At 44.8% G+C, this 12,237-nt stretch overlaps 1 protein-coding gene across 1 annotated transcript in view; it reads left to right on the forward strand.

Annotated features, from left to right (window-relative positions):
• The first annotated feature begins 274 nt into the window (after window positions 1-274).
• LOC141810185 (SH3 and cysteine-rich domain-containing protein 2-like) overlaps window positions 275-12,237 on the forward strand; it is a 38,137-nt gene continuing 26,174 nt past the window's right edge. Inside the window, exon 1 of the mRNA XM_074697567.1 lies at window positions 275-845. Within this exon, the coding sequence (XP_074553668.1) occupies window positions 759-845 (87 nt within the window). The 5' untranslated portion in view covers window positions 275-758. The remainder of the gene's footprint in view (window positions 846-12,237) is intronic.

Genomic DNA, 12,237 nt, shown 5'->3' on the forward strand with positions numbered 1-12,237 from the left:
TTCTGTCAATTATTTAATGGTTTGGGCTTTACAGAGTTAAATATTGTGTTTAAACTTCACAATCCATCCAATGGGAGACAAACTGTAGAGATACTGAGCTGAGCATAGGGGAGGAAACATCCTGTTCCTTTTTAAACCCACTTAACACCTCAAAGAGAAAATCTCTGTTCACAAATTGTGAGCTGATCTATATTTGGGTGTAAAATATGCCCCCGCCCACTCCCATGAATCCTGAGTGAGTCTAAATGAATCCTGGCAGAGTTGTAAAAATTGCCCCAATCATGCGCCTCAGACGCACAAAGAGGCGTGCCTCACGGTGCGCTTAAATTTAAGTCTGAGCAGCAGAGAGGGGCTCACTTCGCTGTGGATTTACACCTCATGAAAGCTGCATTTGGATCTTAATGTTCCGCTGATGTTCCGCGCCTAAACGCGCTGGTTGTTCGTCTCCCACACGGAGCTGGAGGACGGAATTGTGCCACATTGGATACGCGTCAAAGGGCGTTTCAGCTGCGGAGACGCGAGGCTGAGCTCCTCCTGAATGCTCGTCCCTGCACGGCGAAGGTGACACACAAACTTCTGGAGAGTGTGTGTGAGTGTTTTCGGGGAGTTTCACCGACCTAGATTCTGTAAATTGGCGCGTGGAGAGCAAATGTCCACGGCGTGTTGGGCTCGCGGCGCGCGCAGATCGGTCACACTTTGGTGACGGGAGATTTCGCTCCGCGTGGAACTGAGAAGTTTCTACCCTTTCTTTTTAATCAATGATGACTGAGATCAACGAGATGGAGAGCGACTCGCAACTCCAACGATCCCCGAGCACCATGTCCATCCAGCCCATGACGTCTAAGGTGAGAGTTTGGTTTTCGTGCGTAAAAATGAATTCACTTCTCTTTAGCGCTGTGCACATCAAAAACAGACATCCTCAGAGTGATTAAAGGGATATTTCTGCATTTATTCACCTGTTACTGAGCAGTTTGTTGAACTACTTCTACTTCCCTCTGGTGGGTTATGTATTATTGACGACAGGACATCACAATTGCTGTCATCACGACTGCGTCACTAGATGTAACCTCATACGTAAGGTCTGATGTCACTCTGTCTCCCCCTTCTGAGCCCACTTCCTGTGCCACACACACACACACACACACACACACACACACAGAGACTCAGACACCTCTTTTCTTTGCTGTATGGTTGTTTTCTTACTGTAGCACTCTCAAGTGTCCTTATGAAGCCACTTCATGTGTTAACTTGACTGTTGCCAGGTGCTGCGGTTGTGCAAGCTTCCTCAAAGCAAGGCCTAAACACTGAAAAACTCACACACAGTCACATTTCCTCACCAGCTGATCCTTTAAATATGTGATCCCTCCCTTTGGGGGTCTTAAAATCAGCATCACTCTGAGCCATTTCATCTGGTCCGCTCTGGTTCCCCACGCCCCACCTGCTGCTCCTGCCTCAGTGAATTGGCGGATGATCCGTGCCAAGCCGGACTGATTGGTATTCACACGGCCCTCTTTTTTTTTTTTTCTACCACATCACAGCCGTTTATCCCTCCAACTAATCAAGCAAGCCATTCAATCACCAGCTCCATACATCATCTCCCCCGGCTCTGATAATCGATTGAGGCTGCTCAGGTTGAATACCGCAGCTCGACGTGGGGTAGATTTGACTTGCTGCTGTCACAGCTCCTGGATCTTTGATGTAAAGGTGAAAAGTTAACCTAAACATCTTTTGAACTCTCTTTAAATGCTCAGGATTCAAAGGATTCCTGCCGATGGGGGGTCAGCGTGAGTCTAAATCCACATGAAAGCTGTAAAAGTAGAGTCTGCATCATAACTGGGTTAGCAAACAGTAGCTGCTGCAGAGCTAACACACTCAGGAAATGAGAGCCAGCCTGACAGCTTGGGCCGGCAAACTAGAAAGCATCCAATGCTTGTGAGTAACTATTTTATCTCAGCTGCTTTATTTGTTTCCAAGCCCTAAATCAACACTGTTTCTATTCTTAGCAGCTTCAAAGAGCCGGGCTGAAACTGGGATGAAGCCAGAGGGTGTAAATTCTGAAAGAATCACACACACACGCGGCCGTGTGTCCGTGATGTTTGTAATCGAATAAGCATGACAGCGAGGGAAAGGGAGAGGAGGAAGGGAGGGACTTGCTGTGGTAACAGATGCTCCTCAAAATCCACCAGAAAATTCCCCTCAAACATGGATCCCAGAGATCAGAAACAGGGGGAAGCAGTGCCAGAGGATTAAGAGCAAACCAAGCATGGACCATCTCCCAAAAATGTGCCGTGATCCATGCCAAGGCTGAGGAACGTGATTGGTGGAGCAGATGAGACACCTGAGCAGCCATCAGGGTGAAATAGAGTCGCTCTTCACTGAGAGCTGTTGGTGATGCTTCAGGGAGCTTTCACTTTGTTAGAAGTGAACAGACAGACCTCTGTTTTCCCGGACAGACGGGGGCAATCGGGGACAATCTGGAGATGGCTGCTCAGAGTGGAAATGAGTCCCTGTAACATGTTTTTGGAGGATCGGCACAGCTTGATGACAGGGATAGGAAGGATGCCAGTCCTCTTCATGTAGAGCGCGCTCTTTAACAAACACGCTGGGATGAACAGCATCAGGTCACTTCTGTCACCTACAGAGTTTTACAGAGGGCTGACAGAGCTTTGCTACACCTAAAAATGTCACTTTAGTGGTTTTTAATCGCACAAAAACACAGTTTGTTTTGAGACGACTGCTTTATCTGTCATTTTTGGATGAGCTAGGTTAAATTTAATACAATCCACCCTCAGATAGACAGATTTATCTCAGAGCAGTTGCTTGCAAAGAGTTATTTTAGGGCAGGGGTAAAAAAATAAAAAGGCACACACTCATTTTGGCCCCCAAAAGGGCAGTCTTTTTTAACCAGCCTAGAGAGCAGTTTTGTGTTGTGTGGATTGAAAGGGGGCACTTGAGCGAGTGTTTTGGATCCCTAAAGGACACCTAAGTAGCGTTATGGCTCTAAGGCGGGCACAGTAGTGCTAGTTTGGTTCTCAAAAGGACATTTTTGAGAGAATTTTGGCTCCAATGAGAATACTTTAGCGTGTATTGGTTTTGAAGAGTGCACTTTAACACACTGTGAATTTCAAAAGGGCAGATAAGAATGCCTTTTGGCTTCCACTTTTGCATGTGTTTTGGCTCTCAAAAGGGCACTATGTGGCACTTTGGCAACCACATGGGCCAATTTGGCTTTCAGAATGGATTAGCATGGGTTTTGGCTCCAAAGAGGGCACTATAGGCTCGTTTGGCTCCCAAAAGGACATTTTTGTGAGAATTTTGGCTCCAAAGAGGATACTTTAATGTGTTTTGGCCTCAAAGAGGACACTTTTGTGGCATTTTGGCTTCTTAGAGGGGCAATTTGGCTTAAATGGGCACTAGCATGCATTTTGGCTCCAAAGAGGGCATTTAAGTGGCATTGTGGCTCAAAAGAGGGCACTATAGTGCTCGTTTGGCTCCCAAAAGGACATTTTTGTGAGAATTTTGGCTCCAAAGAGGTTACTTTAGTGTGTTTTGGCCTTAAAGAGGACACTTTAGTGCATAATGTGACTTTTAATAAGGGCACATAAGCATGTGTTTTGCCTCCCAAGAGGTTGCTTTTGCATGTGTTTTGGCTCTAAAAAGGGGCACTTTTGTGGCATTTTGGCTTCTTAGAGGGGCAATTTGGCTCAAAAGGGTACTAACATGCGTTTTGGTTCCAAAGAGGGCACTATGGTGCTCGTTTGGCTCCTAAAAAGGACATTTTTTTGAGAATTTTGGCTCCAAAGAGGATACTTTAGTGTGTTTTGGCTTTGAAGAGGGCTCTTTAGCGCACAATGTGAATTTCAAAAGAGCACGTAAGCATGCCTTTGGGCTTCCAAGGGGCACTTTTGCATGTGTTTTGGCTCTCAAAAGGGCACTATTGTGGCATTTTGGTTTCTTAGAGGAGCAATTTGGCTTTCAGAAGGGCACTAACATGCGTTTTGGCTCCAAAGAGGGCAATCAAGTGGGATTATGACTCCAAAGAGGGCATTTTTGCGGTTGTTTTGGCCCCTAAAAGAACACTTTTTTAGCATTTTGACTCCAAGAGGCTACTTTAGCCAGTTTCGGCTTTAAAGAAGGCACTTCGACGCACATTGTGACTGTCAAAAGGGCACTTAAATGGCATCATGGCATTAAAGAGAGCCCTTTTTTTAAATTTTGCTTCCAGGAGGGCACTTTTGTGGAATTGTGTCTCCAAACACATTACAATAGTGTGTTTTGGTTTTGAAGAGAGCACTTCAGCGCACAATGTGAATTTCAAAAGGGTACTTTGGCATACTTTTAGCGCCCAAGAGAGCTCATAACGGGCATGATGGCTCCCGAGAGAACACTTTTCTTTGCATTTTGCTCCTAAAAGCGGGTTTTTGCAAGAATTTTGGCTCTCAAAAGGGCACTAAAGTGGCATCATGGCACCAAGGATGGCTCTATAGTGCTTGTTTGGCTCCCTAGAGCACACTTTTTTGCATTTTGCACCCATGAGATTACTTTTGCATTTGTTTTGGCTCCTCAAAGGACACTTTAGTAGCATTTTGGCTCCTAAGATGATACTTTTGCATGCTGTGGCTTTACAGGAAGTGTTTCTGCGCACACTGTGGCTTTAAACAGAGCACTTTAGCATGTTTTTTTCCCTAAAAAGGGACTTTTTTTTGCATTTTGCTCGAAAAGGGTGCTTTTGCAAGTGTTTTGACTCCCAAAAGAGACATGTAAGTGGCGTTATGGCTTCAAAGAGGGCACTATAGTGATAGTTTGACTTCCAGGAGGGCCCTTTTTTCACGTTTTGCTCCCAAGAGGGCACTTTTGTTGCATTTTGGCTTTAAAAGAGTATATTGTAGCGTGTTTGGCCTTAAAGGATGCACTTCAGCGCACATTGTGACTTTCAAAAGGGAACATAAGTACACATTTTGTTCCCCAAGAGGGCACTTTTTTAGCAATTAACATCCAAGAGGTCACTTTTGCTTCTGTTTCGGCTTCCAAAAGGACACTTTTGTGGCATTTCTGTTCCAAAGAGGCTACTTTGCCCCATTTTGGCCATAAAGGAGACATGTCATCGTGCAATTTGGCTCCTATTTTTCTACAATTTGGCTACTAAGGGGGCAGCCACCCCCTCTGCCCCCCCTCTGTGCACACCACTGCTCAGTAGCACTCCTATTCACTTACTTAGCACAGTCATACTCACATGTGTCTAATGAACTACGTTAATGTGTCATCCCCTCACTCGTTTAACTTCCCCTCGCCGGCTCCTCACATGAAGGTTTTGTGACACAGAGCTGAGGAGTCAGCTGCAGAGGGAGGCCTGAGGGAGCCGAGGTCTTCATTAATGAATCTAACACCTCCCCTGCTGCGATGTTTATTAATGTGACACAACAGGAAAGGTGCGAACAGAGGATACAGCCGGAACGCTACAACTGCAGCTAAAAATAAAAGCTGAGGCCGAGATGAGGGGCGGGAAAATATTTACACAGAGATTTGTTTTTCCTCGCCGGTGATGCTCATTCAGAAATAGCCACCGAAGAGTCACGGCGGTGGAGTTGAGTTTGTAGCGTTTGTGGCGTTTGTGCCTGTGTGCGGACAGTGATTGGGCGGGAGAAATAGGTGGATAATGAGTTGCCGGGTAAAGCTGGGCGCTGGTGAGAGCTGAGTGTGTGAAGATTGCACGGCGATGAGGAAAGTGGTTGTAATCCACACTACTATCTGGATCTGAGCTTCTCGGCTGTGAAACAATCACAGAGAGGGTTGGAGGAGTGTGTGTGTGTGTGTGTGTGTGTGTGTGTGTGTGACGGGGGAAAACAATGGAGCAGCCTGAGATTATGATCCTTGTCCTCATAGTGAGAGTTTGGCAAACTTCACCTGAGCAGAGAAATGAAACATGAAGTCATCTGTGATAAAATAACCTGCACCTTTCTTTAGCTGCAGCTATTCTCTCCTCCTTACTCCAAGTTTACATAATCCACACAAACAATCGACGCCACACAGCGAAGCGAAGATGTACATAATTACATCCCGAAATAAACCCTGCGCCTGGTAACCGAGGGTAATTATTTCCTCTGGAGCCACCAACTCCTCTGATGACCTGAAATTAGACTGAGACAGTAAACGGCGACTCTCCGTGGACCACACAGGTCTGATCCAGGCTGACACACGCTCACTTAGCACAAGGTCGGAGACTGTGACGTCCACCGTGATGATGAAGGAGTTTTTTATAGCACACCTTGTTTTAAGGCGGGGGATGATGCTGGGAAGAGCTTTTAACGCTGAAGTTACAGACGAGAGAAGAAAATGAAATGAAAGAAGAAAATGAAAGTGGGCTGTTCCTGTTTCCTGCTGCATTTCCACAGAGAGAGACAAGATAAATTAATGAACTATTTCCACAGAGCTGTTTGTGTTGACAGGTCTCTAAATAAAGTACCACAGCTGACAGGTTGTTGGTTTTAGAAAGAGACTTACAGCTGAGGTCAAAATCATTAGCTACCCTGTGATATTTAAAGTTGAAGTTCCTGGTTTTATTTTGGATGCTTAGATTATTTTACTTTGTGCACAGAAACAAAATTATTTCACAAAACCCAAAATCCACCAGGGTCAGAACTTAGGTTTTCATGTTGGAAGGTGAAGCCACAACCTAAACCCAGACCAGGTTTTGCTGCTAACTGCTTTAGGTTTTCTTTCCAAATCTTCACACATCCTTCTTTCTACATGATTCAACTCTCAACCTGGGCACTAAAGCATCTCCATGGTGATCTTTGGGCAAGGGGCAACATCGGGTTTAGGAAAATGAAGCCTGTGTGGAAGTGCTGAAAGTTTTTGTTCTTTAAGAATCCTCTTGAGGCTGGCTGCAGAAAGACCGAAAACACAGCACATTATTTTATCTGTTGATTCTATCTGCAGATATCGGCGTGGTGGCCAAGATCCAATATTTCATTTTTGAGCCGATATCAGCACTGATAATAATATTATTGTGTATGCAATGACTCTTGGAAACGATATTGTGAAAACTTTGTATATCCTTCCTGCTTTTAGGCATCTACAGTTCATTTTTTTAAAGGTCCCATATTGTGAAAAAAAATCACTTTATCTTCTTCGTCTTTGTCTTTCCTCACAGCCCACAAAATGTGATATTTATTGACCAAACCTGTATTTAGTAGAGCTTGTGAATGTAAAATCCTGACCTAAAACGAGCTTTGCCCACGTCAGCGATTCCCTTTTTTGACCAATCAGGAGCAAGTCTGATCTGATTGGTCCACCGGAGCAGATACCCCCGAACCCCCTCCCCGCCCACTCCTCTCCCCGCTGCTGCTCCAGCAGCCACCACTGCTCTGTTTTTGGCTGTAAACAGCCACATAGTTCCACGCACAAGCTTCCCATCTCAAAAGAAGACAGACTAAGTGTCTCGAGTTCATTTATCAAGGAAATGTTCCAGCTACACTCAGTAAAACTGTGCATGTGTGTGCTAGTCACTTCACGGCTGACTGCTTTTCCAACTTTGGACAGTCCAACAGAGGGCTAGCCAATAGACTGGTCCTGAATCCAGGCGCATTACCAACCATCCTCCAACAAACCTGGGACCCTGGAAATGTGAGTATTTTAAATGCTGTGTGCTGTGGAGCAGATGTAAGAGCTTTTCCTCAGTGTCCCCCCTGTCTCTGTGTTAGCTTCAAGATGCTAACTTTAGCTGCGGTTAGCCTGTTGTTTTAGCCTGTAATGTTACGGTAAACGAGCTTCTCTGTTTTCTAAACATTGTGCACTCGGAGCTCGTGGCGCCGCTCTCAGTGACGTGGAAGAGCGGGGCGGTATCAGCGGTGGCTCATTTACATATGAAGGCCACGCCCACTAAATCAGAGCGTTCTGAACAGAGGGGCTATGAGAGCCTGGAAACAATGCTGCTGTGCTTGATTTATTGGCTTTTTGGACCAAAACATGTTACTACCATTTCATGAAGACATCAATGATCCAGATTAAACTGCAGAAAAGGAGCAGAATATGGGACCTTTAAAACTGCGTATTTGTTTATTGCAGCAGCTTCATTATTTTATCTGTTTATTTTATCTGCGGATATCAGGGTGTTGGCTGATATCCAATATTTCACTTTTGAGCCGATCACCTACAGAAACTGATAACCTACGGATATTATTGTGCATGCAATGACTCACCGAATCCTTCTCCTGCTTTTAGGCACCAATAGTTCATTTTAAAGTCCAGTTTGATGTGATTTCTTTAGTTTTTGGCGCTCTAGTAACAGCTCAAAGCCTGAGCTGAGCTTTTTATCCTGTGTGTAACGTGTAAGATAAAGCAGAAACTTGAAATATTGTCTTTTTGACCTCAGCTGTAAACAAACATACGCCATCAAAGATCTTTACACCTAGGGAAAATATTTTGATCTTTATGGACACTAAAAGCCGACAGAGCCGGTTATATGAAGTGGTTAACATTTAAAACTCAATTCCAGCTGCTCCTCTGAAGCGTATCACGGCCTCTCGTTGTATTTATGGTCATATCTCCAGTGGGAATCCATGTTTGTTGTTCAGTCTTCACCTCCTGACAGATGGGAGCATTCTCAGCTTGGCCCTTGGCCCCGTTAAACTCTGAGAGCGGAGGAAGAGCCACACTCTCCTCTGAAATACACGCTCCATCAATGTGCGCTCACACCCCGCTGTCCCTATGGAGCATTGATTCTGGACATTTACCGCCACATGTGAGGACGGCGGCAGGTTTCCGTGCGGATCGAAGACGTGAGAATCGAGGGCGTTGTACAGGACGGCTGAGGCTGACGCTGTGGAGGAGTATCGACTGTAAGGGCGATAATTACACGCTACGTCAAGGCTCTGCATGGCATTGTGAGTTATTTAGGAATCTGTGTCTTCTCTTCTGGAAACTTCTGCATTGACAGCTTTTATTTATTTCACTTGTCAGAATCTCAGACAGACTGAGTCAGGGCCCGCTGAGCCTGACAAGCATTGTCATGAAAGTGCTGTGGATCAATAATCATACACGTGGGACTGCTTGGTACATGAAAACGCCGGCGAAAAACACGCAGAGAGGCACAGCTCGTCCTGATTGATCTTCATCAGCATCGGCGTTTCACCTGCCACAGAAATAGAAGTGAGATGATGCAGATGAATGGAGGCTGTGTGTGTGTCGATGACCTAAATACAGCGTGCTATCACACCGGCGTTGACTCAGAAGTATGATGCTCTGGGCTGATGTTCAAAGGAAGCAAAGGGGAATGCTTTTTAGGCTTCCACGCTGACAGATTATTAGATTAGCTGTAATTGAGACATGTGCTGCAGCCGGAGCTGTTGTGCCGGCAGTCGTCTGCTCTGATTGAGAGATTGGCTCGAGGCTGAGGCGCTGCACAGAATACACAAGGATGAGGATGTGGTTAAAATGTTAGTTTATGTCGAAACAACATCAAGCTACTTCTTGTAACTTCATACAGGATTTCATACCTTCCTACTTTGATCCAGATTTGAGAAAATATGTGGTTTAACTGATCTACAGCAGAGTTGTGAAGCCCTCTTTAATCGAAACGTCCTTGATAAAAATCCAATCAGACAACAGGGAGAAAAAGTGATCTGTTATTTTTGCCAGACATTTATAGAAGAGAGACAGGAAACAGAGATTGAAACAGACATCACAGGAGGAAATACGCTCTAAGGCACCGATTCAAACCTCTGGAGGGAATGTCAGCAGGAAGTTGTCACAAGATTTATCAGCACAACTGAAATAGTTGTCGATATTCAGCAGAGTTGCAGGCTCATCCCTGTTTGACATGTTGAGTCCGTATCAAGCCAAAACCCCTTAGTGAAGCTGGGTCCATCAAAGCTGACCCATTACCCTCCTCTTTTCCTTCTGGCTGAGGAAACACTCTGCCAAGAAATGGTCAAAGAGGAAAAAACTCTTTTGTTCCTGGAGCAGCTGATCTGCTTAGCAATACCACATAATACAAATGTTTTTCAATGTTGTTGGTGTAACGGTTGGTGTGAGGAGGATCTGATTTAATTACACTGTGATGAAGGTATGACTCTTGACGAGGCTTGTGTTTGTTTTACCAGATCCAATGCCACCAGGTAAGGTGTTTATCAACCGTTAGGTAGAGCTACGCTTGGAAACGTGACAACAAGCAAACTTTGTCAGTTTGCACCGCAGTTTAGTAGCCGGCTATATTTAGCGCTACTCACAGCCCGGTGCTCTGAGACGTGTCTGTAACGTGTAACGTCAGTGAATCCTGGTTCTGTCCTACCAGAGCTCATCTACCAACTCCAACCTCACCAATCAGAGCTAACGTAACCGCTCTTCATTTTATTGACAGACTCTCAAGTTTGAACGGATCACTGCAGAATAACTGCTGACTGTGGGTTGGAATCAACATTAGCACAAACCGATCAACCCATGTTCTAGCCTTTAGCCCGTGTTTTAGCCTTTAGCTTGATTTCTAGCCTTTAGCCTGTTTTTGAGCCCTTACCTTGCGTTTCAGCCTTTGGATTGTGTTTTCACTTTTAGCTCCTGTTTTAGCTTTTGCCTCATGTTTAAGCCTTTAGCAGTTGTTTTAGCTTTTATCTAATGTTAGAGTCCTTAGCTCATATTTAAGCCTTAGTTCTGTGTTTTAGACTTAAGCTTGTTTTCTAGCCTTTAGCCTGTTTTTGAGGCTTCACATTTTGTTTTAGACTTTAGCGTGTGTTTTATCATTTAGCCTGCGTTAAAACTGTTTTTTCATGTTTTAGCCTTTAGCTTGTGTTTTCTCCCTAAGCTCCTGTTTTCGCTTTTATCTCGTGTTTTAGCCTATAGCTCCTGTTTTAGCCTTTAGCAGTTGTTTTAGTTTTTATCTAATGTTAAAGTCTCTAGCTCATGTTTAAGTCTTTAGCTTCTGTATTAGTCTCTAGCCTGTTTTTAAGCTTTTAGCATGTGTTTAAGCTTTATCTCCTGCTTTAGCCTTTAGCCTGTGTTTTAGCCTTCAACTCATGCTCTATCTGTCTCCTGTTTCTCTTTCTTCTGCTCTTCTGTCCTTTTTTCTGTCTGACAGTTAGGCTCCAGTGTCCACCATCACTACAAAATTAATCACAGAAATTGTTTTCAGCAGAGAAAAACACAGATCTCTCTTCTCCTTACTAAACTTCGTTGGCTAGCGTGGTGTTGTCATGGAGACTTTGACGTGCCGTAAATCAATCCAGTCCTGCTTTTAAAGTGTGGATTATGATCAGTGTAACACCAAAGGGAACCTTTAAGAAATACCTCTGACACCAGTGGTTAAATGCGTCACTATTATGTGGTTAAAATTTGAACCCGTATCCTCTGTGGTCTGAGCAGGTTTCTGAGACCCATTCAGTGGAGAAAGTCTCTTTGAAACAGCAGAGGGGTTAAAGCGCCTAAATCCCTACTCCCATCCCATCTCTGTGAAATTTTGTAACAGCTGATATAGCAAAGTGTAAACTGATTGTTTAAGCTGCCTAAACTAAAATAAAAACTAAGTTAAAAATTAAAAACTCAGCTGGTAACGTCTCACTAAAGCTGTACAGAGATGTTTTGGTAGATTAACAGATTACATGTCCTCAAATTCTCCTGTAATTCCTGTAATCACCGGGACCTCTGCTCCTGTAGATGTAATTGTTCAGATTGGTAGGCCTTTAAAGCCGCAGGGAGCAGGAGAGGAGGAGAGGAGGAGGAGAGGAGAGGAGGAGAGGAGGAGAGACAGCATCATAGATTGGAGAGAAAGAGCTGCTCGTGAAAAGAAAGCATGAAACCGAGGATGAGATGTTATTTTCTGATACATTCAAAACTTTTGCACACTTTGAGTCTCAAACACTGGGTCTTCTCCCAGCTGGACGGCAGGGCGTCCTCTAGGAGGCCTCCTCACCAGAACCCGAACCACCTCATGTGGCTCCTCTCAATGCAGAGGAGCAGTGGCTCTACTCCGAGCCTCTCCCAGATGTCAGAGCTCCAAACCCTTTCTCTAAAGCCCTGTTTCCACCAAGCGGTTGGTTTCGGTTCATCTCAGCACGGCTTGTTCCCGCTAATCCTGGGACAGATCCCCCAAATAACCGAGACGAGCCGTCCCACTTTTTGGGACCCTCCCATAGGGGTGCCAGACTCCAATCACGGAAGGTGGAGCTATGACACTGCAGACCATCAATTGATCAAATTGCTGGATGTCTTCCGTGGTTGATTTTTGTTTACTTTGACACATTTTTC

This window comes from Halichoeres trimaculatus, unplaced genomic scaffold, assembly GCF_033239565.1.
Source record: "Halichoeres trimaculatus isolate MK-OKI-2021-1 unplaced genomic scaffold, fHalTri1.1 fHalTri1_scaffold_20, whole genome shotgun sequence".
NCBI lineage: Eukaryota > Metazoa > Chordata > Actinopteri > Labriformes > Labridae > Halichoeres > Halichoeres trimaculatus.